Raw genomic sequence first — 23,670 nt, 5'->3', positions numbered from 1 at the left:
GCGGGTCTCCAGCTTGGCTGTAAGTCGTTTACAGTCTGGCTGATATGTTGTGAGAGCTGTACGAACTACTCCGTCAGGTGTTGGTGTGTGTGTAAGGATCACACGAGGCTTCCGCTTCACAAACTTCATTACAGAGTTCAGTGATTCATAACAGTGTGTTGTGCTGAAAATTGTGATGAACCACACACTAGTTTTCTTTAGTTCAGGATATTTTATTTCTGGAACTTGTTTCCAGAACTCAATTGTAGACTTGAACTTATGGATCATGTTCAGATCCGGGTCCTCCTGGAATTCCATTAGTTCTATTTCCACAGCAGATGATTCCGGAACTAGAGGTTCGGGAACTGGACAGTCACCATTGACCACATTAACCATGGATGGAGTGACAAGAAAGGCAAAGTCGAGCTTCAGCTTCTGCAAGTCATCAAGCCTGGCTGGGAAATTATCCAGCATTCCTTATAATTTATCTTTGTATTCTTCCAGTTTATTGTCTTATATTTCAGTACCATTGGGACGTGTTCTGTGAGAGCGCAGTAACTGTCCTGGCAGCTCTTGTGCCAAACGCCCAGTAAAACAAAAAACAAAAAAGAGAGAAAACAAATTAAAATAAATGTGCTGGAACTTTTACGGTGTGCAAACTGTCGGTAAAGAACAGCAGAATAAACACTTTAAAATATTTAATATAACAAAACTTAACAAACATTTACTTTAATATTACAAAAATAATACTGAATAAGTAAATACAAAAAAAAACATTAACCCCTCGGCTTAAACACAATTAAAAGAAAAATATGGATAAGAGAATTTTACGTTAATAAAAAAGATGCACAACACTCTTTATGCAAAATGGTCTAAGCGTCTACCGTCACTTGTAGTAAGAACGTCAAGGTGAGGGCAAGATGCGAGAGCTCTGAGCACTAGAATGATAATCTGCTGACTGGGTCATGGGCAGGTCCTTATATACAGGCTGGTGACGTCACAGTGGCGCGAAGCAGGGGCTGTAGACGATGAACCGAACCGGCCCCGTAAGTGGTGTTTTGCTGGTGGTAAACGAGGAGCCGGCGAGTTGCAGGTGCGCATCTCTCGTGGATGGTCGGGTGAAGGGACGGGGGGAAGGAGTGACTAGACAATTCGTTTTGGCACGTATTGTTGTCGTTTGCTTGATGTTGAAGCATACTCTTATAGAAGGCAGAAGGAACAGACAAAATCCATTGCTATGCCGGGGGAAAACTGTAACAATCAGGAAATGTATTTACTCTCGTACTGAGATAGGGGCAGTGAATCAAGTTTCTTGACAATATATATCCTTGAAAAATTCTTATTTTACTCTGAAAGCTGAGAATTGTGTGAATAAGGTCAGAAATAATCTTATCTTTCCCCTGGAGTGCCAGGTTGAGAGTTTGTAGATGATTCATTATATCGGGAAGGAACATCAGATCTTGTATCCATTCATCATTTTCCAGCTGAGGGTAGGATAATTTCCAATTATTAAATAATAATAGGTGCCAACAGATCCACAAACCTACTCAAGCATTGCTGGTTGACAGTCACCTCACACTGGAATAGAAAGAGACGTCACTAGGTTTATCACAAGCTCCAATTCTTCAATAAACTTTCTGAACCGTCGATGGGTCTTCCCATTTGCGCGTATGAAATCGATAATTTCAAGGACAGCTTTCATAACATCTTCATACCTGAAGTATCTGGCTGTAAGGTGTTCACGATGAACAGAGAGGAACTGGAAAGCTGGGATCCCTTTTCATAAGTTAAACTAATCCTACATTTTCCCCACCATTGCAGGTATTCACCATATTCAACTCCATATTCATCAAGAATCTGTTGCAACACTGACGAATTTATTCAGTGGAATAAAGTTCTCGGTGGCACTAGAAATATTCTCAAGCCGCATATCTCATCGAAAAAAGTGGACGAGATGCTGACTGGAACGTTCCCTCTATAGTGCAGGAAAACGAATCGCAGAACAACTTGAACGCCCCACCCTATCTCAAGAACGACAAAGAAGGCTATGTAGGGAAATATAAACGATTGAACTAAATCTACAAGAATCATGTAAAATCCAGGAGAGGCAGAGATAGCAGAAGGCCATTAGAGATAAATCCAAAATACTTTTTCTTCTATGCAAAATTTAGAACAAAAACTACATCCTGTATTAGACCCCTGCGAAAGGGAGATGGAACTTTCACAGACGACAACGAAGAAATGAACAAAATACTGAGGCAACAGTAAGTCTGCAAAGGTGGTGATCTGAGCTGATTCCTGCCACTTCATTACATTCTGTTTCCAGTTAGCCCTTAAATATCTCAAATTTTTTGGTTTACTTTTTTCACATATTTGTGTCTTTGTGATTACTGAAAGTAATACAAATTACCAGTTTAAAACTGCATATAATTCTTTTTAAATAATTTTTATAATTATTGTAATTTTTTTTAACAAAATGTGTAACGATAAAATCGTAAGTGTAAAATTTGTTCCTGTGCTGAGGCTCACAAACACCTGAGCTTCATCATTTGTGGCTCTTACAGTAAGTAGACTGGCCGCCCCTGTCACCAGTTATGTCATATATAAAAGGCCACTAAACTCAGCCACTCAGGAAATCAGATCAGCCAAAAGAAACTACGAATGAAAACTTGAGCAAAACATAAAGGAAGATCCAAAGTTGTTATATGCTTATATAAGAAGCTAAACAAAGGACTCGAAAGGACCCTTAAAAGATGAGACTAACCAAGTTATAATGGACGATTAATGGGCAACAAACACTCTGAATGAATATTTTACATTATTGTTCACACTAGAAAGGTCAGATGACATCCCATCACCCACAGAAATGGTTGAGAGAAGTGAAGAGAGCGAATTAACGGATTTACTCCAGACGTGAGACACAATCAGGAAGAGCATTGACGAACTAAAAGGACTCGAAAGCCCCAGGTGTGGATGGAATTCAATCCAGTCATAAAGGAACTGGCAGATGCACAATACCTAACACTGAAACCTCCCTTTTCAGAAATTCTCTGGACAGGGGTATAAACCCATGGAACAGCCTACCTGCTGAAGCCGTAAATGCCAAGATTGTTGAATTTCAAAATCCAACTGGAGAAGATTATCAAGGCAAATGATGGCAAAAACGAGGCCACTAGTGTCAGTGGTCCTCAGGTAAATTCAGGTAAACTTTGAATATATGCAGCATTGGTACGCTAAATAATGTGACTATAGGTATTTTGGTTCCTGAGGACGGATTGCTGGATCAACATCCTCCAAATTGTTCAGTATGTTAATTAAAAGTTTTGACGAGATCCGCCCTGTCATATCTGGTTTGCAGTGTTAACTGTGTGGCCTTCAACCGTTCCTGGGGTGTGAGTTCATTTTGCTCTGGAATGATTTTTGTTGCCCAGTGTTGAACTTTCTCCAAAGAAGCTCAGTTTATTAGAAGATGAGGTCTCTGTGCTTGGATTCAATAATCCAAGTGGGGGCACACCAGAAATTTATACAATTGAATAACTACCTTCTTTTGGTAAAATCAGTAGGAGCCATGAGGTGTGAATGGCTCCACACCGCTGGAGCCATGAGGTGTGAATGGCTGCACACCGCTGGAGCCATGAGGTGTGAATGGCTCCACACCGCTGGAGCCATGAGGTGTGAATGGCTCCACACCGCTGGAGCCATTCGGATCTATGCTTCAGATACTCCCAAGCAGACGCCTTAGACCACTACACCACGACATGGTCAAAAGCAATGCATCCTTTGGCTCCTACTGATTTTCTCATTGATACATCTCGTTAATGTGATGTATTTGTGTATATGAAGAGAAGCACAGGAGAGAGAGTATTCTAGACTACAAGCCAGAGTGCATGGGGTGCAATGTGTGAAACCCTGGCTAGGCTCCGGTGTAGTCCTCGGGAACCCTAGAGGACTCGGGAACCCTAGAGGTTTAAGGCGTGTGCTTGGGAGTAACCAGAGCATTGGTTCGAATCCTCCTTAAGGCTCCAACTGATTTTATCATAGATGCATCATGTTAATGTGATTTCAATTTCACTACTTTCTTTTCATTAAAGTCGAAGGTATGCTTGATTATTCTAAGGATTTTGTTAGTTTTGTTTACTGCCGCTTCCACTTGTTGTGCAACTTTCAGTGAATGGTGGGTTCTGATTCCAAGGTCCTTTTCTTCATCCATCTGCTGCGAGATAATGTTGTTAATTTGGTAGTTGGGACGTGGATTGTTATGCCCCACGAGAAAGGTCTTGCAATTTTTCCATATTAAAAAGCATTTACAAATTTGCAGATGTGGTTTGAAATATTCTAATCTATGCTTCCTGGGGTGGAAGCCTGGTCGAGGACCGGGCCGCGGGGACACTAAAAATCCCCGAAATCATCTCAAGATAACCTTAAGATATTGGGACCACGTTAGCTGTCTTCCAACTTTCTGGTAAGTCTCCTGTCTCCAGTGACCTGTTATACACCATACAGAGTAGCACACTTAGTGCTTCTGCACCTTCCTTTAGTATCCATGGTGAGATTCGGTCAGGACCAACAGCCTTTGTCACATCCAGCTCCAGCAGACACCTTTTGACCTCATCACTGGTGAGGTCAAATTCCTCCAAGGTTGCTTGGTTTGCCGCCTCCTCATTTAGTGCAGGGGCTTCTCCTTGTTCTATTGTGAAGACCTCCTGGAATCTCTTGTTGAGTTCTTCACACACCTTGTCAGTCTCTATGCATCTGTTCTCCCCTTTTTGCAGCTTCATCACTTGTTCCTTCATTGCTGTTTTCCTCTTGATGTGGCTGTGGAGCAGCTTTGGTTGGATCTTGGCTTTACTCGTAATGTCATTTTCAAACTGCCCTCTGCTTCCTTTCTCACTGTGTGGTACTCATTTCTGGCCCTCTGGTATCTCTCCCTGCTCTCTGGTGTTCTGTTATTTCTGTAGTTTCTCCATGTTCTTTTACTCAGTTGTTTCGCTACCTTGCATTCCTGGTTGAACCATGTTTTGTTTTTTTCGTTTTTCTCCTTTTGGACGGGGATAAACCTGTCTGCAGCTTCCTGGCACTTCTGGGTGACAAAATCCATCATGACCTGCACATTCATGTCTCTAAGTTCTGTTTCCCATGGTATTCCCCTGAGGAAGTTCCTCATCTCGTCATATTTTCCTCTTCGGTAATTCAGTCTTTTTCCCTCCGATCCCATCCTTGGATAGGTTATCCCTACCTCCACGAAGTACCCAAAGGTCAATACACTGTGGTCACTCATTCCTATGGGGGGGCTTCAACTTTGACTTCCCTTATTTCTGACTCATTCGGTGTGAATATCAATTCGAGTCTAGCTGGTTCATCATTGCCTCTCACTCTCACTCGTGGTTAAGACACTCGCCTGGCGTTTCACGAGCGTTTTGTACTGGGTTCGTATCCTAGCCGGGAAAGATTTACTGGGCGTCAATCCTTGACTTTAGTCTTTGTTTACCCAACAGTAAAATGGGTACCTGGTTGTTAAACGATTTGGCGGTCTAATTCCGGGGAACATAGGATTAAGGACCTGCCCGAAATGCGACGCGTGCTAGTGGCTGTACAAGAATGTAAGAACTCTTGTATATATAAATAAAATAAATAAATAATAATGATTCTTGTGCCAAACGTTCGGTTTGTTGGAACGAAAATAGAAAACGATGTGACCTTTGAATGACTATGAGTACACTACTGCAAACATGATAGATATGGTGTCCACTGCTAATCACACGATGTGTATGGGGTCCACTACCGCCCACTGGATATGTATGGGGTTCACTACTGCCAACAGGATGGGTATGGGGTCTATTACTGCTCATTGCATGAGGTTTGGGGTCCACTACCGCCCACAGGATAGGTATGGGGTCCATTACTGCTCATTGCATGGAGTATGGGGAGTCCACTACCGCCCACAGGATGGGTATGGGGTTCCATCACTGCCGACAGGATGGATTTAGTTTAGTTTATTAATTATCCTATGCCATCATTTTTATATTCCACTTTCATCTCACTGTGATTATTTTTTTAATTTGAATTTTCATTATAATTGTTCATTATACATTTTATTATAATTTACCGTGAAACTCCTTCCCCATATTCTAAAAAAAAAAAATCAGAATATCCTTAAGGTATTATCCAATCTTACTCCGTGCAATCTACCATTGGAGTCTCCTACCGCTCACAGGATAAGTATGAGGTCCATTACCGTCAACGGGAACGGTATGGTGTCCATTTCCAGATACGAGATGGGCATAGGGACCATAATTAAATCCACAGGATGGGTATGGAAGCCATTACAACTCATGGGATAGGTATGGGGATCCTCTGTCTCACACAGGATAGACATGGGGTCAACTAAAGCACAGAGGATGGGTGTGTGGTCCACACCCATCCCCTGAGCTGTAGATGGGTGTGTGTGTGTAGGGGGGGGGGTGTAATACAGTAGCCTCGCCGGCCGGCCCGACTCACTCAACATCCTATCAATATAAATAAATATATACTAATAACATAGTCTACATAATATCGTATAATATGACAGGTATAACATGATAGCATAACCAGGAATATAAGGACATAATGCAAGATATAGCAAAATCAATATATAATGACTGTACATTGACATTAAGGAATGACCACAATGTATACCAGGCATAACTGGTATATGCTGGATCATAACATCCCTCCATCACTAAGAAATATGTATATTGTAGGTGAACACATTCTAATAGCTGACATAGATAGCGACATGAAAATACCCTTTGCCATCGAGCATTTATTAGGAGGAGGTGACCACACGTTATAGGAAAAATACCAAATAGTCAAAGCACTGGCTAAATATCTCCAGTCGACCAACAAATTGGGTCACATCTGACCCGCGCCACATTTATACCTGGCGCCATCAACAGCTGAACACAGAAAACAAATGCCTCGTCGCAGTACCAAGGATCAGCTGACGCCATAAACACAACACACCGCCCTACGGTGCGGCAAGTCTCCCTCTAACGTACACCTGTTTTAGTCGCCGCTCCTCTGTCTACATCACAACGCAACAAGCACTTTTGAAACTCTTCTCATCCTCAACATAAAGGCGTCTACAAACACCTGTACTGGTGCAGTCATCGAGAGGACAAACCCTTCATACAAACTGCACCTACTATCAAGAAGAAGAATTAAACACCAGGTGAAGGCATAGTAGTACATAATATAATAGACCACCACCAAAATTTTCCTAGAAATATAAATATGTAGAGGCATACAATGAACAACGACGACACAAAAAAATGCATATCAACACCCTGAACAATAAAGTTCAATAAGGATGGAACACATCTATAATAGTAACTTCTCTACTCATATTAGTCTAGCACTGTTTACTGCCCAAATACATAAACAAAAAGCACATACAAGGTCAGGATATCTCGGGGTGGTCCCTTAACTCTCGGGGACTTCTGAAGGAAAACACCGGGACAAGGCATCAGCAGAACATTAAATTTTCCAGGAATATGTTGGACATGGAGATTACATTCCTGTAAAAACAGTGACCATCGTAAGATTTTCTGATTTTTAAGTTTCATCTTATAATAAACACCAATTGGTTATGATCCAAAAAAAAAGATATGAACTTTATTTCCCTGCAGGTAATTCTCAAATTTCTTACATGCTAAGACAAGACCATACGCCTCTTTTTCTACTACAGAATAATTTATTTCCGTCTTATTAAACTTCTTTGAAAAATAATACATGGGATGTTCCACTCCATCAGGTCCAACTAGGAGTAAGACGGCTTCTGCACGCAAGTCGGAAGCATCTATGTACATCATGAAAGGTTGGAAATAACTGAGGGCTAGCGAGAACTGGGGATGAGGACAAGATACTTTTTAAGTTATCAAAGGCATCTTGGCCTTGGGTGTCATTTAAATTTAACCCTTTTCTGCAAAAAATCTGTTAAAGGTGAGGCTATAACATAAAAGTTTGTACAGTACCTTCGGTCGTAGCCACTCATCCCCAAAAAGCACTGTGCCTGCTTTTTGTTGGTCAAGATAAGGTAATTAACATTATCACTAATCTTGTCCGGTAAAGGCATTACCCTACCTTGCCCAACCTCATGCCCCAGATAGACAATTGTTCCCCCTTGGCGAAATTACATTTTCGTGGGTTTACAGTAAGGTTAGCATTTGTGAAAGTGGTAAATAATCTTTTCAACCCCTGTAAATGTTCCTGCCAGGAATCACTAAACAAGACAACGTCGTCTAGGTATGCACGGCAATTGGAAATGTCCTGCAAAAGTTAATTCATCCATCTTTGAAAAGTTGCTGGTTCGTTTTTTCAAGCCAAACGGCATTACATTATATTGATAAACACCGTCTGGTGTTAAAATGCTGACACTTCACTCGCTCGGTCTGTCCAGGGCACCTGGTGATAACCCTTGACAGATCTGGCTTAGAAATAAACTGGCAATGGCCTAACTGGTCGATACAGTCCTCAAGTAAAGGTAAGGGGAAAACGTCTACTTCAGTTACCATGTTCAGTCGCCTGTAATCAATACACAGGCGCCACTTCCCATCCGGTTGGGAACCAACAAACAGGGAGAGCACCAGCAACTTTGGCTAGATTTAACGAGACCATGTTCTAGGAGGAACTCCACTTTTTTCCTCATAATAGCCCTCTTCTCTGGCGACACTCTGTAGGGGTGCATACGAATAGGCCTGGTGTCTGTGAGCTGAATATCTTGGCTAATGACATGGGTCTGGGTAGGCACCTCTCCAAACATAAAAACCATACTCGTCTAGCAGAGTTTGCATCTCTCCCCGTTTCTCTTCATTCAAGTTGCCCAACATCTCCACAAAGCTAGAATGACAAGAGATATGATTAGACACTTCATTATTTACATAATTCACAGGCGTGATTGCATCCTGTACTACACATGCCACCGGCCTGGAACCCTGAAAAGTTTTCAATTGATAAATGTGCACAACCAAGATGTGAGAGTGGTCCTTCAAACTCCGACTTTATAGGTCAACTCCGAACGTTTTGATACTATTACAAACGGACCTTCACACTGGTGCTCCATAGCAGCTTCCACTCGTGTTTTAAGAACTAAGACTAAGTTACCTGGCTTGAAACATCTGCACTTCGCCCGGAACTTCTTATCATGGTGCTGCTTCATATTGAGCTGGGTTTTCTCCAGGTGTGCTCTCGCCACGTTCTCGTACCTTTTTAGTTTGGAGTGAATCTCGCACAGCAAATGTCCTCCCACGGTGAGAGAAACGTTCCCCCTATGAGTCTCTCCCGCAGCAACAGGAGAGGTCCTCTCACCTGATTCGGGGAAACAGACCTGTGATATTTATACAGCAATTTATTAATTTACAATAAACTTTATAGTAATTTATTTAGGAATTTATTTTTACGTTAATTTATTCATTTCGGTAGTAAACTGTATGATGTTTATATTGGACTGTATGATTTAAATGTCCCACAGATCGCTTCCTTTCACATTCTGGGGGTTCATGGTTTATATTCATAGTCTAGCAATCAAAATTATTGATTGGTAGACATTCACTACAGTATTAGACTACACATATTAGTAATTAAATGGGGAGGCCTTATCTTATATGGCTGATTTTGGCTTAGACTACAAGTATGAACACGGATGAAAACTCCTTGTGGCATCAACACTGGTGTACTAGGTAACTTGTGTTAATTCTGCTTCTTCTTCTTCCCCTTCAATTACACCTGTCAAAGGGCACTCACAATAAGGGGAGTAATCCTAATATGACAGCTGTATCAGAGGAAATATAGGCACTTTGCGACAGCCGCCTGCTATCGCTGTACCTATCGATGATTTCTGTGTTTTTGTTAAGATTTCTCTGGTGATGGTCTGGTTGTGAGAAGAGATTATATGTTCCTTGATGGAGCCCTGTTGTTTATGCATTGTTAGTCGCCTGGAAAGAGACGTTGTTGTCTTGCCTATATGCTGAGTTCTTTGGGGCTTACAGTCCCCAAGTGGGCATTTAAAGGCATAGACGACGTTGGTTTCCTTCAAGGCGTTCTGGGAGTTTTTCATGAGTAGATTTGCCGTTTTTTTGGTTTCATAGTAAATTGTCATTTGTATTTTCTGATTTTTGTCTGTAGGGATAACGTTCCTATCAACAATATCTTTCAGGACCCTTTCCTCCGTTTTATGAGCCGTCGAAAAGTTCCTGTAAAATAGTCTAATAGGGGGTACATGTGTTGTGTTTGTTGACTCTTCAGAGGTTGCATGGCGTTTCACCTTTCTTTTTATGACGACTTTAACAAAATGGGCAACAAAAGTAATGGACAACAAAAGTAATGGACAATAAAAGTAATGGACAACAAAAGTAATGGACAATAAAAGTAATGGACAACAAAAGTAATGGACAATAAAAGTAGTGAACAAAGAAAACATGAACAGAAACGTAAATATAAAAAATCTTCATGGTAAATGCTCCAGCTTTTCCTAATGATCAACATTATACAATGAAAAGAAAAAAAATGAAAAACAGCAAATTTCACAACTTCAAATTAGTAACTTATGTCTTATAACGAGACCAATTGATATTTTATTCATTATGGTCCCAGAATGGCATATAACGTTCATGTTCCTTGCCGAAAATTATTCTTTAATGGTATAGTTTACTCTAAAACATTTTTTGAATGTGGCCTTCCAAATGTCTGCCAAATTTATACGCAAAATATTTATAATTCCAAAAGTTATGGCCTTATGACTAAACGATGACAAGGAAACATTAGAACTAAGAACTCTGCACATAGTAGGTAAAAATGGTGAGAATCGGTCAGAAACTAAATTTTTTAGTAAAGTCTTAAATTTGAAATTCCTGTTTTAGAGATAATTGAAGTTGAAGATATTGACAATGATTATGAGTAGTTTTAATTAATGAATTCTCTTGTATGTTTTAATAAACATTTATTGACACTCGCACTCGAATATAAGAAAGTTGTAGGTCAACATGTGTTGATTTGATGTCAAGAAAAAATAACCCACCAAAAAACTGAATATAGGGATACGTTAGTGATAACTGTAAAACAGACACTCGGCCCCTTAAGTGTCTAACAGTAGGTTAGACATATACATGAATGAGATTGGGTGGATATAAATAGGAGCTGCCTCGTATGGGCCAGTAAGCCTTATGCAGTTACCTTCATTCTTATGTTCTTTAAGGAAACATATATATTGCAGTAACTTTATTGCCCATATATAAGTGATAAGGATCTCATCTGGTCCTCATTCATCAATACAACCTAATTACACAAAGAGAATAGAGTTTGAAATCTGTAAATAAATCGATCAAAAAGAAATAAAAGTCACAACTTCTGCCCAGGAGAGGAGAAAAAAAGTGGTTGTCATCTTTTCGTACAGAGGGACATAAGAAATATTGCCATTGGGCAATGTATTTATATAATATATAATAAAATACAGCATAATAACTCATTATTGTGTGTGACATCTGGTCCTCCAGGTGGCACCAGCTGCATATACAATTTGTAGACCTTTCTACTACTTGTCTTGTTTGTGAACCAGACAGGTGCATGTATCTCCTTATCCCTAATTGCTAGTAAATAGGAGGTGTTATGGTTATTATCACTACCGGTTACTGCCAATCGCGGACGCATTTATTAAAAAAAATCGTATAAAAAATCCATTTCTTAACATATTGGGATGAAATTTTCACGAGGCTAATGCCAAATAACGGGAGATCTGTGTAAAATTTTCACTATTTTTCATACTTGGAAAAATACTCCTCGTACAACGAGCCCCTTAAATGGCAAAAAGCATAGCTGTGGTACGGCTATATTTCTAGTTAAGATTAAGAAAGCCTTGAGTTAGAAAGTATTCCAAAGTTATGGGTCGATCACCTACTGGTTGTCCAGCTGATAACCCACAGTGGGGTTACAGAGGCAGATGGTGGGTTCACCAACTGAACCCCATTGTTCATTCAGCTAAGCAAGTAACACTTCTGAATCTAGTTACACAATTTTTAAATATTACATACTTTTATACATGTACATACATACATACATGCATACATACATACATACATACATACATACATACATACATACATACATACATACATACATACATACATACATACATACATACATGCATACATGCATACATACATACATACATACATACATACATACATACATACATACATACATACATACATACATACATACATACATACATACATACGGGGGCCTCGTAGCCTGGTGGATAGCGCGCAGGACTCGTAATTCTGTGGCGCGGGTTCGATTCCCGCAGGAGGCAGAAACAAATGGGCAAAGTTTCTTTCACCCTAAGTGCCCCTGTTACCTAGCAGTAAATAGGTACCTGGAAGTTAGTCAGCTGTCACGGGCTGCTTCCTGGGGTGTGTGTGTGTGGTGTGGGAAAAAAAAAAAAAAGTAGTAAGTTAGTAGTTAGTTAGTAAACAGTTGAGAGGCGGGCCGAAAGAGCAAAGCTCAACCCCCGCAAAAACACAACTAGTAAACACATACATACATGTATTCACTTACACACACACATATATATACACATACACAAATACATATATCAATAGCCCATTTATATCATGTGATTCAAGATGAGGCTGGCAAGTCTGTATAAAAGGCATTATATCTATGGAGTCAGTTACCAGTTACTAATCTTGCTCCACACCCACCCAAATGGGCGGCAACTTTACAGGCAAGTACTTGCATTATCTACAGTGGATGGGCTGCATTGGCTATTTTATAGTTTTTTCAAGTGTCGGTCTTCCTCACTGGTATTTTACCACCTCTGACAAAGAAATCGTTGATTAACATATTGGAATTCTTACAAACTTGACGCAGTTGAAAGGAAAGATTCTGCCTATTCCTGTTGAATCAGTTTTTCACGAAAACAGTGGGTTTTCCAGACCCAGAAGCTCTGATAAGGTATAATCTTCACGAACAACTATGTAATTTCACACGAATTTTCCTAATGTTTTCAGTAGATACTTTGGTACCTCTTCTGTGTGCTGCTTTGTTTTCACCTGCTTGCTTGAAGTTTGTAATTCAGCTGGTCCCGTAGTTCCTTAACCACGAGTTGACACGGTCCGCTCATTTGGTTTCAAGGGGAAATATCGTGAGGAAATAATGACAGCAGCTAGGAGTTGTTATTGGTCTGATTCATCTTGGGAGAAAGTTTGTTGCAATAGCAAGGTATTAAGTGGGTTTTAAAAGCTGACAAATATTCTCTCCATCATATTTTTTTTAACTAACCACTTGGGCTGGACGGTAGAGCGACAGTCTCGCTTCATGCAGGCCGGCGTTCAATCCCCGACCGTCCAAGAGGTTGGGCAACATTCCTTCCCCCCTCCCCCGTCCCATCCCAAATCCAGTGCTATGTAGTTGTAAGGGCTTGGCACTTTTCCCTTATTTTTTTCCCTCTTCTATTTTCTAGTGGCTTCAATGTAATTCAGGTTTTAAACTTTGAACTGAAGAGAGCTTAGTTTCATGTAGGAAAAGATTAACTTCGTTGGCCAGTTCTTGATTTTGGGAAGTAATGCTGAGTTTATAACTAATTATTCAATACATTTTTCACAATATACAGCATCAGAAATACCTAAGCACAACTGCACTAAACAGATAGCAACAATGGTAAATGTTAACAAGTCTGTGATTATATATAAGAGCCTTCTGTCTCATAGATATTTTAACAGGAACCAAATGTTTGATCATCTTGCGACTTGGTCCTGCAGGCCCTAGAAGACATAGAGACCGGAGAGGCGTAGCGAGGCGGCCAGGGCCTGGGTGGTGCCGGGTTGACCCTGTGGCGCTGAGAACATGGTCCAGGGGTTGTCAGCGCTGACGTTCCTCTCGTGAAGTTCTCGAATCAGTGTCTCAATACCCTCGCCTGCAAGCATCAGGAGACGTGAAGGCCAAACCTGGCTATGTCACACATCTAAATAGCAACTTATATCAGAGAAATACAGCATGGATTAATTAACATTTTGCTGAGATGAGCAGCACGTCTGGTTAATTTGAAGTATATAAGCATTATAGCTTGCATTAATCCAAACCAGTGTGCTAAAATTGATCTGGGTTAATAAGGACTCATAATAACTTGTTTAGTCAAAGGCAATGTTGGGTAATCAGTGCCCAGAATTATACTAGACGCATCTCAACAAAGTATACTAATACAATAATAATAATGATACTAGAGGCCAAAGAAGAGCTTCAAGGAACTCTGGTTGTTCCGGAAATGCATCAAAATATATACGTACTGGTGAGAAGAGTACCCAGGAAGGTCAGGTCATCATAGTGTCCACCTCTGGAGTGAGGACATAATTGACTTATCAGATCACAACACCATACAAGGTCGGGGTCGTCATCTGTGAGGTCACGGTGGATGGTCAGGGAAGCCGATCACCTTCGTATGGGAGAGAAGACAGGTCGGCCACATCCATGCTGGTCGGAGCTTCCAGGGTAATACCTGTAGACGTGCACTACTGTACATTCACTGCCCAAGCTACTGAGTTTCTGCGATAGAACAAGAAGGCGATGGCATCCTTACTGCTGATTTTATAGCATGGAATTTAAGAAGATGTTGAAGAGAGCTTTAGTGAAAAGGTTCCTTTAGCGACATGAGTCCTTTAGGGACATGTGTTCTTCAGCGACATGTGTTCTTCAACTACACGTTGTAACACCATAAATGGTTGTATTTAATATTTCAGCTAGGAGCCACACTCACATTCACAACGAGTGGCTTTCTATTGTAACCACTTAGACCCTCGCATCTTGGAATATATTTATATGGCCAAAATGAGACTAGAGTTCAACAGCTCTGGGGTCTTGTCTAAATAATTCACTCGCTAATTATCGTCCACTCAAAGTATGTGGTTAAGTCCATTAACACTTTATTATCACATCCTTTGGTATAGCAAGGACGTTCTTCCCCGCCCTTTGGCACGAGAAACAGGCCTTGCAATGTCTCCTCACATCAGCGTCCCTTCCCAGCTAATAAAAATGCTTCCTCATCCGGCTTAGCGTTATGGTCCATCCTAAGTGACCTGTGGGATCCAAAGAGGGCGCAAGCTCTAGCGTCTTGTATCATATCATATTAAATAAATATTCAGATATATCATATCAACCGGCACCCGTCTCACACCGCAGGCCCTCCGAATTGCTGTGGCTCTCCGGCTCGCTGCCCCAATCCACACCAAATACAGGTGTATTTGTGGTGAGGCAGTGGCCGACAGGTACGGACGGCATGGCCTTCTCTGCCAAAGGACAGGAGGATAGCATGCAAGACACGGCGAGGTTAATGACATTATTAAAAGAATCCTTACTACAGCCGGTTGTCCAGCAGAGAGAGAGCCCCGTTACCTAATGTCCCGCAACTCTGATGAGCCTGTCGGTCGCCCAGATGGGATCACAGTGAACCCCTGGAAGAATGGTAGACAGTTGGTATGGGACTACACTTACGTTTCAACTTTAACCAACACCTATGTTACCTTCAGTGCTGCAGAGGTAGTAGGTGCTGCCAATCACCGGGAAGCAGCCAAGTCGAGTAAATACAGAGACCTTGAGCACCACTACAATTTTGTCCCCATTGCCTCCGAGACACTTGGTGCCTGGGGTATAAGTGTTGTTAGAGACCACTAGAGACCCTAGAGCCGCCAGTTTCCTCTTTCAGCGCCATAATGGGGCAAACCAGAGAGGAAATGCTCACTGCATCCATGGTTCCAACCCGCCATCTGAGGAGCTGGTGGAGCTCTACAACCTGTGACGAGTAGCCTTGTACCCGGCATGTAACCAATGTAACCAGTGTTGTAACCCTTTTTTTTGTTATGAAATTTTAAATAAAGTGGAGTTATGTATTATATATATATATATATATATATATATATATATATATATATATATATATATATATATATATATATATATATATATATATATATATAATATATATATATATATATATATATATATATATATATATATATATATATATATATATATATATATATATATATATATATATTAGTATATTAGTATATTTTGGTAGCAGTCTTTCCTGTAGACATATATTATTAAATATGACCGAAAAAGTAAGATTAATAATTCTAACACGAATTTTCTCAATCTTTCGTACATTACGCTTCACTGTTGGAGGTAAATCAAAAATCACTTCTCCAAAATTCATTTTTATTTCTAGTCTGACGCGACACGGGCGCGTGACGCGACACGGGCGCGTGACGCGACACGGACGTTCCAGGTCCCTGTACTTGTTAGTTTTCTGGGTCTCCCTGAAGGTGGCCTCCCCGCCTCCCTCAGCTGTGCTGTAAGGTAGATAGGTATCAGCCAATGTAGATGCACACGTGTAGTCCCACACGACCTGTTTACCTTCCCTCCACGGCTGCAGGGTGACTCCATCTGGGCGTTTTTGGCTGTTGTCAGGTCTGCACAACTGAGGTTCCCTTTGTGCTGGACACCCAGCTGAAGCCAAACTTCTCTTCATGATGTCATTGACTGCTTCATGTCTGGCAATCTTTCCCTGTGTCTTACGACAGATGAGACCATGGCTGCCGTATTGGTCTGCCCGTGCATGGCCGCAAATACACAGGTGCTCGGTGGAGATTGGGGCGGCAAGGCGCAGAGCAACACCAATACTTAGGGTCCGATGGTCCAGGCGGGTACCCAAGGCGGAATTAGGGACTGCCAACAGGAAGTCCCCGGCATGGGGCGCTTGCACAGCTAGAAGACGCGCTTTGTCCTTCCTGGAAGCTGCCTCCAGCAATGATGTGGCGATGTTCTCCACTATGGGGCTATCCCATTTGGACTGTTTACAGTCATTTGGAAAAGTCGGTCGAGGATGAGAGTTGACAAGAGTGACCCACTGACCGGTTCCTTCCACGAATTTGGGCTCATGAATCCCAATGGAGTCTCTTAGGTATTCCGGTAGTATTTCCTTAACTAATTCACCTGTTGCACTGGTCGAGGATAAGAATGCCGGCAATGCTGTGTCGCCTTGCGAATACCTATCCCCCCGAGTCTAACTGGGAGCGTTGCTTGGTCCCATTGGTTATCTTGCAGGGAGAGGTTTAACACTTTCAGGGTTATTGACCTTAGGAGTGTGTCATATTCTGTTAATTTTGGGCTGTCGAAGGAGGAAGCACACCTTAGGAAATAGGTCAGTCTGGGCAAAGCCAGGCACCTTGTGAGTAGGTACAGAGCATCGTGGGCGTCCAAAGCCCCTATTCTTCCCTCCATCCTTCTCAGGTCGTTCAGCTTTTCTTAGAGGACTATCTGAATGGCGTTCGAGCCCAGAGGTGCCCCTAGCAGCACACTGTCGGTGGGAGCGATCACTTGGGCTCCTGGCAATATGATTCGCACTGCAGCTATGGTTGATTAGCTAGATGAGATGATTTCACAATTTAATGGGTTTAGGGTGAATCCTAACTCCTCTCCCTTAGATTTCACCAACTGTAGATCTTCTAGCAGGGACTCCTGTGTCCCTGCCAGGGTGCCATCGTCCAGGAACCAGATGTTGAGTTCGCTGGTCAACCTGCTTGTGACCGCTTTAACAGCCATGCAAAAAAGAAAAGGGGCAAGTGGGTCTCCCTGTTGGACATCTTCTGCAGAAACATCTTCATGTTCCCCAAACAGCAGCGTCGATTCCCTACTGAACCCTGCTGAGACGAAGGGGAGTAGAGAAGGAAAGCTTGTTCGAACTGCTTCCAGTACAACATCCCTTTTTGCCTGGTTGAAGGCATTTTTAAAGTCTAATTTAATTAATGCCTTATTTTCTGGGAGGTGCTTGATATAGACTCGTGCTGCATGAGCTGCTGCTTCACAGCCATGGGGGACACCAAGACCTAGTTGATGGGGTCGAAGCATCGTCGCAGCGTCTATGCTAATTTTTCTGACAGCTGCCCTAGCAACAAGGCGCCGAAGTGTGTTACCCACGGCAATGGGTCTGACTCCACCATCTTTCTTCTTGAGGGCACAAAGTGATGCTCCAAAGAAAAAGGGTTTAATTGTATCTGGGATCAACCCAGAGAGGCAGTCGTTGACAAACTTCGTGACCTCTGACAATAGTGTCTTGGCAACTTCTCCGAGAACTGGGTTTACCATCTCCTTGAGGTGCTGAGGTCTTACTCCAGTGTATCCCCCTGCCGAGCCTGGCGGAAATGACATGATGGCTTTGTATACCTCTGACGCTTGGAGGAATAGAGGTCCCATGTCTGGGACATTTGTGTTCTGAGCAGTGGGTTCCCACGGTACTCTAGGATGGTGCTTCTCTCTCAGCGAGTTGGCGGTAGCGGTATTTCTAGGGGCGATTGTGTCTTCGCTGGTAAGTAACCTAATTGCCCCTACTGTGTTGCCCTCTTCATTTTTTTGGTCACTTGTGTTCCTAGTTTAAAATTGTCATTGGAACTCTTGGGTCTGCCACGACGGTTTTTGCGTTGAGGAAGGATGGGGATCAAGTTGTCAGCTCTGGGGAAATTATTTATTGCCCTAGTGACTGATGAGGCTAGTGACTTGCCTCCTCTTGCAGGTACGCCTAAGCAAATATTGCCAAACAGGAGCAAATTATGCCATGCTTTGATGGTGGCTGCAGCATTAAGATTTGCAGACCGTTCATTTACTTTCCTTAAAAGGTCTGTATATTTCCCTGCTGCATATGGGCGAGCTGTTTTAGGAATGTGGGGAAGAGTTCTGGTGGTGGATGCTTTGATGACCCCCAGGAGGTCATCTGATGACATGATATATATATATATATATATATATATATATATATATATATATATATATATATATATATATATATATATATATATATATATATATATATTATTAAATATGACCGAAAAAGTAAGATTAATAATTCTAACACGAATTTTCTCAATCTTTCGTACATTACGCTTCATTGTTGGAGGTAAATCAAAAATCACTTCTCCAAAATTCATTTTTATTTCTAGTCTGACGCGACACGGGCGCGTTTCGTAAAACTTATTACATTTTCAAAGACTTCACAAATACACAACTGATTAGAACTAGCGTTTCCCTGATTTTATATCTACATTTGAGTGAGGTGGGAAGGGTGATGTGGCATTACATTTGAGTGAGGTGGGAAGGGTGATGTGGCATTAACACAAGACAGAACACTAGAGGATATTAATAGGGTATTAAAAGTATCAACACAAGACAGAACAGAAACAATGGGTATTGAATAGAAGTGTTTGTAGAAAGCCTATTGGTCCATATTTCTTGATGCTTCTATATTGGAGCGGAGTCTTGAGGTGGGTAGAATATAGTTGTGCAATAATTGGCTGTTGATTGCTGGTGTTGACTTCTTGATGTGCAGTGCCTCGCAAACGTCAAGCCGCCTGCTATCGCTGTATCTATCGATGATTTCTGTGTTGTTTACTAGGATTTCTCTGGCGATGGTTTTGTTTTTTGATTTCTCGCCAGAGAAATCCTAGTAAACAACACAGAAATCATCGATAGATACAGCGATAGCAGGCGGCTTGACGTTTGCGAGGCACTGCACATCAAGAAGTCAACACCAGCAATCAACAGCCAATTATTGCACAACTATATTCTACCCACCTCAAGACTCCGCTCCAATATAGAAGCATCAAGAAATATGGACCAATAGGCTTTCTACAAACACTTCTATTCAATACCCATTGTTTCTGTTCTGTCTTGTGTTGATACTTTTAATACCCTATTAATATCCTCTAGTGTTCTGTCTTGTGTTAATGCCACATCACCCTTCCCACCTCACTCAAATGTAATGCCACATCACCCTTCCCACCTCACTCAAATGTAGATATAAAATCAGGGAAACGCTAGTTCTAATCAGTTGTGTATTTGTGAAGTCTTTGAAAATGTAATAAGTTTTACGAAACGCGCCCGTGTCGCGTCAGACTAGAAATAAAAATGAATTTTGGAGAAGTGATTTTTGATTTACCTCCAACAGTGAAGCGTAATGTACGAAAGATTGAGAAAATTCGTGTTAGAATTATTAATCTTACTTTTTCGGTCATATTTAATAATATATGTCTACAGGAAAGACTGCTACCAAAATATATATATATATATATATATATATATATATATATATATATATATATATATATATATATATATATATATATATATATATCTATATATATATATATATATATATATATATATATATATATATATATATATATATGTATATTCACAAACAAAACAACATCTACAGGAAAAACCTTTAAATATGAACCTATCCAAAATTATCAATTACTATACCTATCGCTCATAATCAATCTTTATTCCCTCAAAACTCCATATACATATATATTGAGCCCCGGTAGTACAGTCGGCTTCGTTCTCGACTCACAATCGGGAATTCCAGGTTCAAATCCTTGGCACGACATAAATGGTTGGACCACGTTACCTATCACCTGATGCCTCTGTTCCCCTAGCAGTAAATAGGTCCCCGGGAGTTAGTCAACTGTTGTGGGGTTGCATCCTGGGGAGGATCAGTACCTTGAAGGGGGGGAACCTCTGTATAAGCCTAACATGTATAATACACACAGAGATCACACTAACGTGATGCATCTAATGAACAAATCCACAAGACATAGCTCGGGTGCAGGGGGGAGTTGTGTAAAACCCTGGTTTATGCCTCGGAGAGGCTACGGGATCCAGTAAGTTCAGTAGAACTTCGGTTTCAACATATTTAACCATGTCATAGCTCAGTCGATTAAGGCAGTGTCTGGGATGCTCCCGGACGCAGGTTCGAATCCTCGTCACGGCCCTTGTGGATTTGTTCATGTATAATACACTAGCTATCTGTACCTCGACACAAATAATGATTTAACTAATTATTCGGCAGCACTAGGCTGTTGAATGAGGCTACTTATAATACAACTCACACTTAAACTCACTTTAACAACAGCTATAAACTGTTTTAGAAAAGATTATATCAACTGTTCGGTGTTTGATTTGTTGACATGAGGTTCTGTTAAACCATTCATCAAAGAACCTTGTACAGTACTTGGGTGATTAGTAACATAAATATACAACAAACTACTACAAAGAATATAGAACAACTCAACGTACCTCTCTAAATTGGTGTCTCTCTTCTGCGTTTGTCGTAGTTCTATTCCAAGCTTCTATTAGTTCTAAAAGGAAATAAAATATTGTGAGGCATATATTTATACGTATATATGTATTTTTAATTTAATCCTGAAGACAGCATGTATCCAAACAATGATATATTAGACATTACAAAATAATGCTGATATAATGCGACACCGAAAACTATACAATAATAAACAATACACTCCTTATCCACCATCAGATAAGTGACCAAAGTGAAACTGCCTCTTGAGAGACCTCTGATACAGCTTAATCTTTAAAAAAAATCATATCTGTATAGCGATACGGTTATCTAGAATCTATTTTTTTCAGCAGGTAGCTGTTATTCTAAGGCATAGATATTGCTACCTGGCTAATTCACTGTGTGTACGTTCGATTCTATCTGTCAGTGATGTTGCCTCTTGAGACGGGGAGATTTCCGTTCTACCTCTTCCAGTGGGCAAGCCACCTAGCACTCCACGGAAGGACCTACCTGGTTGCTACCACTGTAGGTCTGACCCTACCTATGGTGATAGCGTGGTCACCCTTGAGTTTACTGACCTCAGTCACTTCTCGTGGACTTTCCGTGTTACTAAAATTAATATGCCCATACTGGAGTGCAGATTCCTATGTCATCACATCATCCTTGTAGATCTGGCATGTGGTAGTCTCTACTGGATGACTGGCACTCAACGATTGCTCACCAGCTTGGCACTGAATACATCACCAGCCCAGCAGAACCTGTGCTGGATTCAAGGACATCACCGGGCCTCATGCCTAAGACGCCAAATTTAATCACTTAAGTCATCCTCCACAATGTACCTCAGGTCAGCCTACAGCCAGAATGATTCTAGATGGTCAAGGAAGAATCTAACAAGTTGTTAGCTGTTGGTGTTGTGAGACGTACTGCTAGTTTCTGAGCCTCCCAACTGCCTATGGTTGCCAGAACAACCGCAGTAGAAGTCTTGCCTTGTAATAATACAGAGCCCTTAATGTAAGGAAACTTTTGGACCAAAATCTGATCCCACACATTCAGGATTTCTTTAACGAACTGCAAGGAGCGAACACTTTCTCTAAAATATATTTGGTTTGAGCATTTCACCAAGTCTTGGTGTATGCTGCGTATGTCCCCAGAATACCAAGTATTATATCTTTTGGCTAGTTTAAAATGTTCTTGATGCCATTTGGCCTCTGTCAAATAGTCCAGACATTCCAACGTTTCATTGATCAAGTCATCAGAGACCTCAAGTGCTGTGCCTACATTAATGCCTCGTCAGAGAGAGTCCTTCTACAGGTGAACATCGGCAACACCTTCTGCTACTCACTCACAGCTATGGACTCCAGATTAAGCTAGGTAAATAAAAAAATTTAGGGGCTCGAACTCTTCTTCCTGGGTTGCAGTGTGCCTACTATTGATATCCTGTCATTGGTGAAGAAGACTGAGTCTCTCCAAGAGTTCTCACGACCCATAACCCCTAAGAAGCTATTTGAATTCCAGGGTGTGGTGAGTGTTTACAAGATTTATCTAATACTTTTCCAACATCTCAAAACTTTCGCTTGGATTGCATGGGGTAGGCAGTCATGGAAGGCAACAAGACGCCGAGCAAGTGTTCGCTAATCTCTAGCAGCTAGTTCATCTAAACCTCCTTACCAATCCAGTGTTCTGTACACCAACAGCCTCTCTACCAACGGCTCTGACACTAATATGGCAGTAGTCTTACAATATGTTCATTAATGACATATTATATCCAATCGCTTCCTCCACGATACACTTCCCTGGAAACACAAAACGTAACTGTCTCTATCTTCCGCTTGTTGCAACTTGTAATAAAGTTGTTACATCTTGGCTTAACGTGTTTATGACTTATTAGAACGTTGTTACAACTTGCAATATTGGTTGTTATAACTGGTTAGGTGTTAAAACTTGTTCGAACGTTGTACCAACGTCGTAGTTTCGGTGTGTGTGTTTGGCGGGTTAACACCAGTGGAGGCAAAATACAGTACGTTCGAAAAGGGTATAATTAATTACACAAAACTTCAGTCATTTTCTATAGGGACATTATTTTCATTATTTTTTCACTTCCTCGCCAACTTCACACCTCTGACTAAACGATTTGGTGATCAAGGGCAGTTCCCAATCACTGAACCCTAGAGCAATATATCCCAATTCCTGACTTGGTAAGGTAACTATGAGAAAGCTCTAAGTTGATATAACTGTATAGTACGTATAAGGATATGAGAACAACTAGCTGGGATATAAGGGAAACTGTATATGCCGTCGCCACTGCCATTTCTGGACCTGGTTTGTGTGCCATCCTCCATGCGACGTCCCACATTGGTTTTTGCAGAGGTTACCAGAGCGCTGTGGTATGAGCGCGTACCCCCAACACCTGTGAATTCTCCCTCAGCACTTTACATCAGTGTTGTACCCTTGCTTAAGTCCGAGGATACTGTTACTTAAGACACTTCTCTCATTGGTGTCCTACAGCTGTAAATACTAAAGACACATTTTTA

At 41.2% G+C, this 23,670-nt stretch overlaps 1 protein-coding gene across 1 annotated transcript in view; it reads right to left on the bottom strand.

The window, feature by feature from the left end:
• Positions 1-7,619: 7,619 nt before the first annotated feature.
• LOC138350540 (uncharacterized) overlaps positions 7,620-23,670 on the bottom strand; it is a 50,632-nt gene continuing 34,581 nt past the window's right edge. The window contains exons 4-6 of the mRNA XM_069301548.1: positions 21,139-21,200; positions 9,121-13,927; positions 7,620-8,856 (exon numbers count right to left, since the gene is read on the bottom strand). Coding sequence (XP_069157649.1) covers positions 13,907-13,927; positions 21,139-21,200 — 83 coding nt within the window. The 3' untranslated portion in view covers positions 7,620-8,856; positions 9,121-13,906. The remainder of the gene's footprint in view (positions 8,857-9,120; positions 13,928-21,138; positions 21,201-23,670) is intronic.

This window comes from Procambarus clarkii, chromosome 46, assembly GCF_040958095.1.
Source record: "Procambarus clarkii isolate CNS0578487 chromosome 46, FALCON_Pclarkii_2.0, whole genome shotgun sequence".
NCBI lineage: Eukaryota > Metazoa > Arthropoda > Malacostraca > Decapoda > Cambaridae > Procambarus > Procambarus clarkii.
Note: the sequence above shows the minus strand (reverse complement) of the source record. Positions and strands in the feature narration are given on the sequence as shown.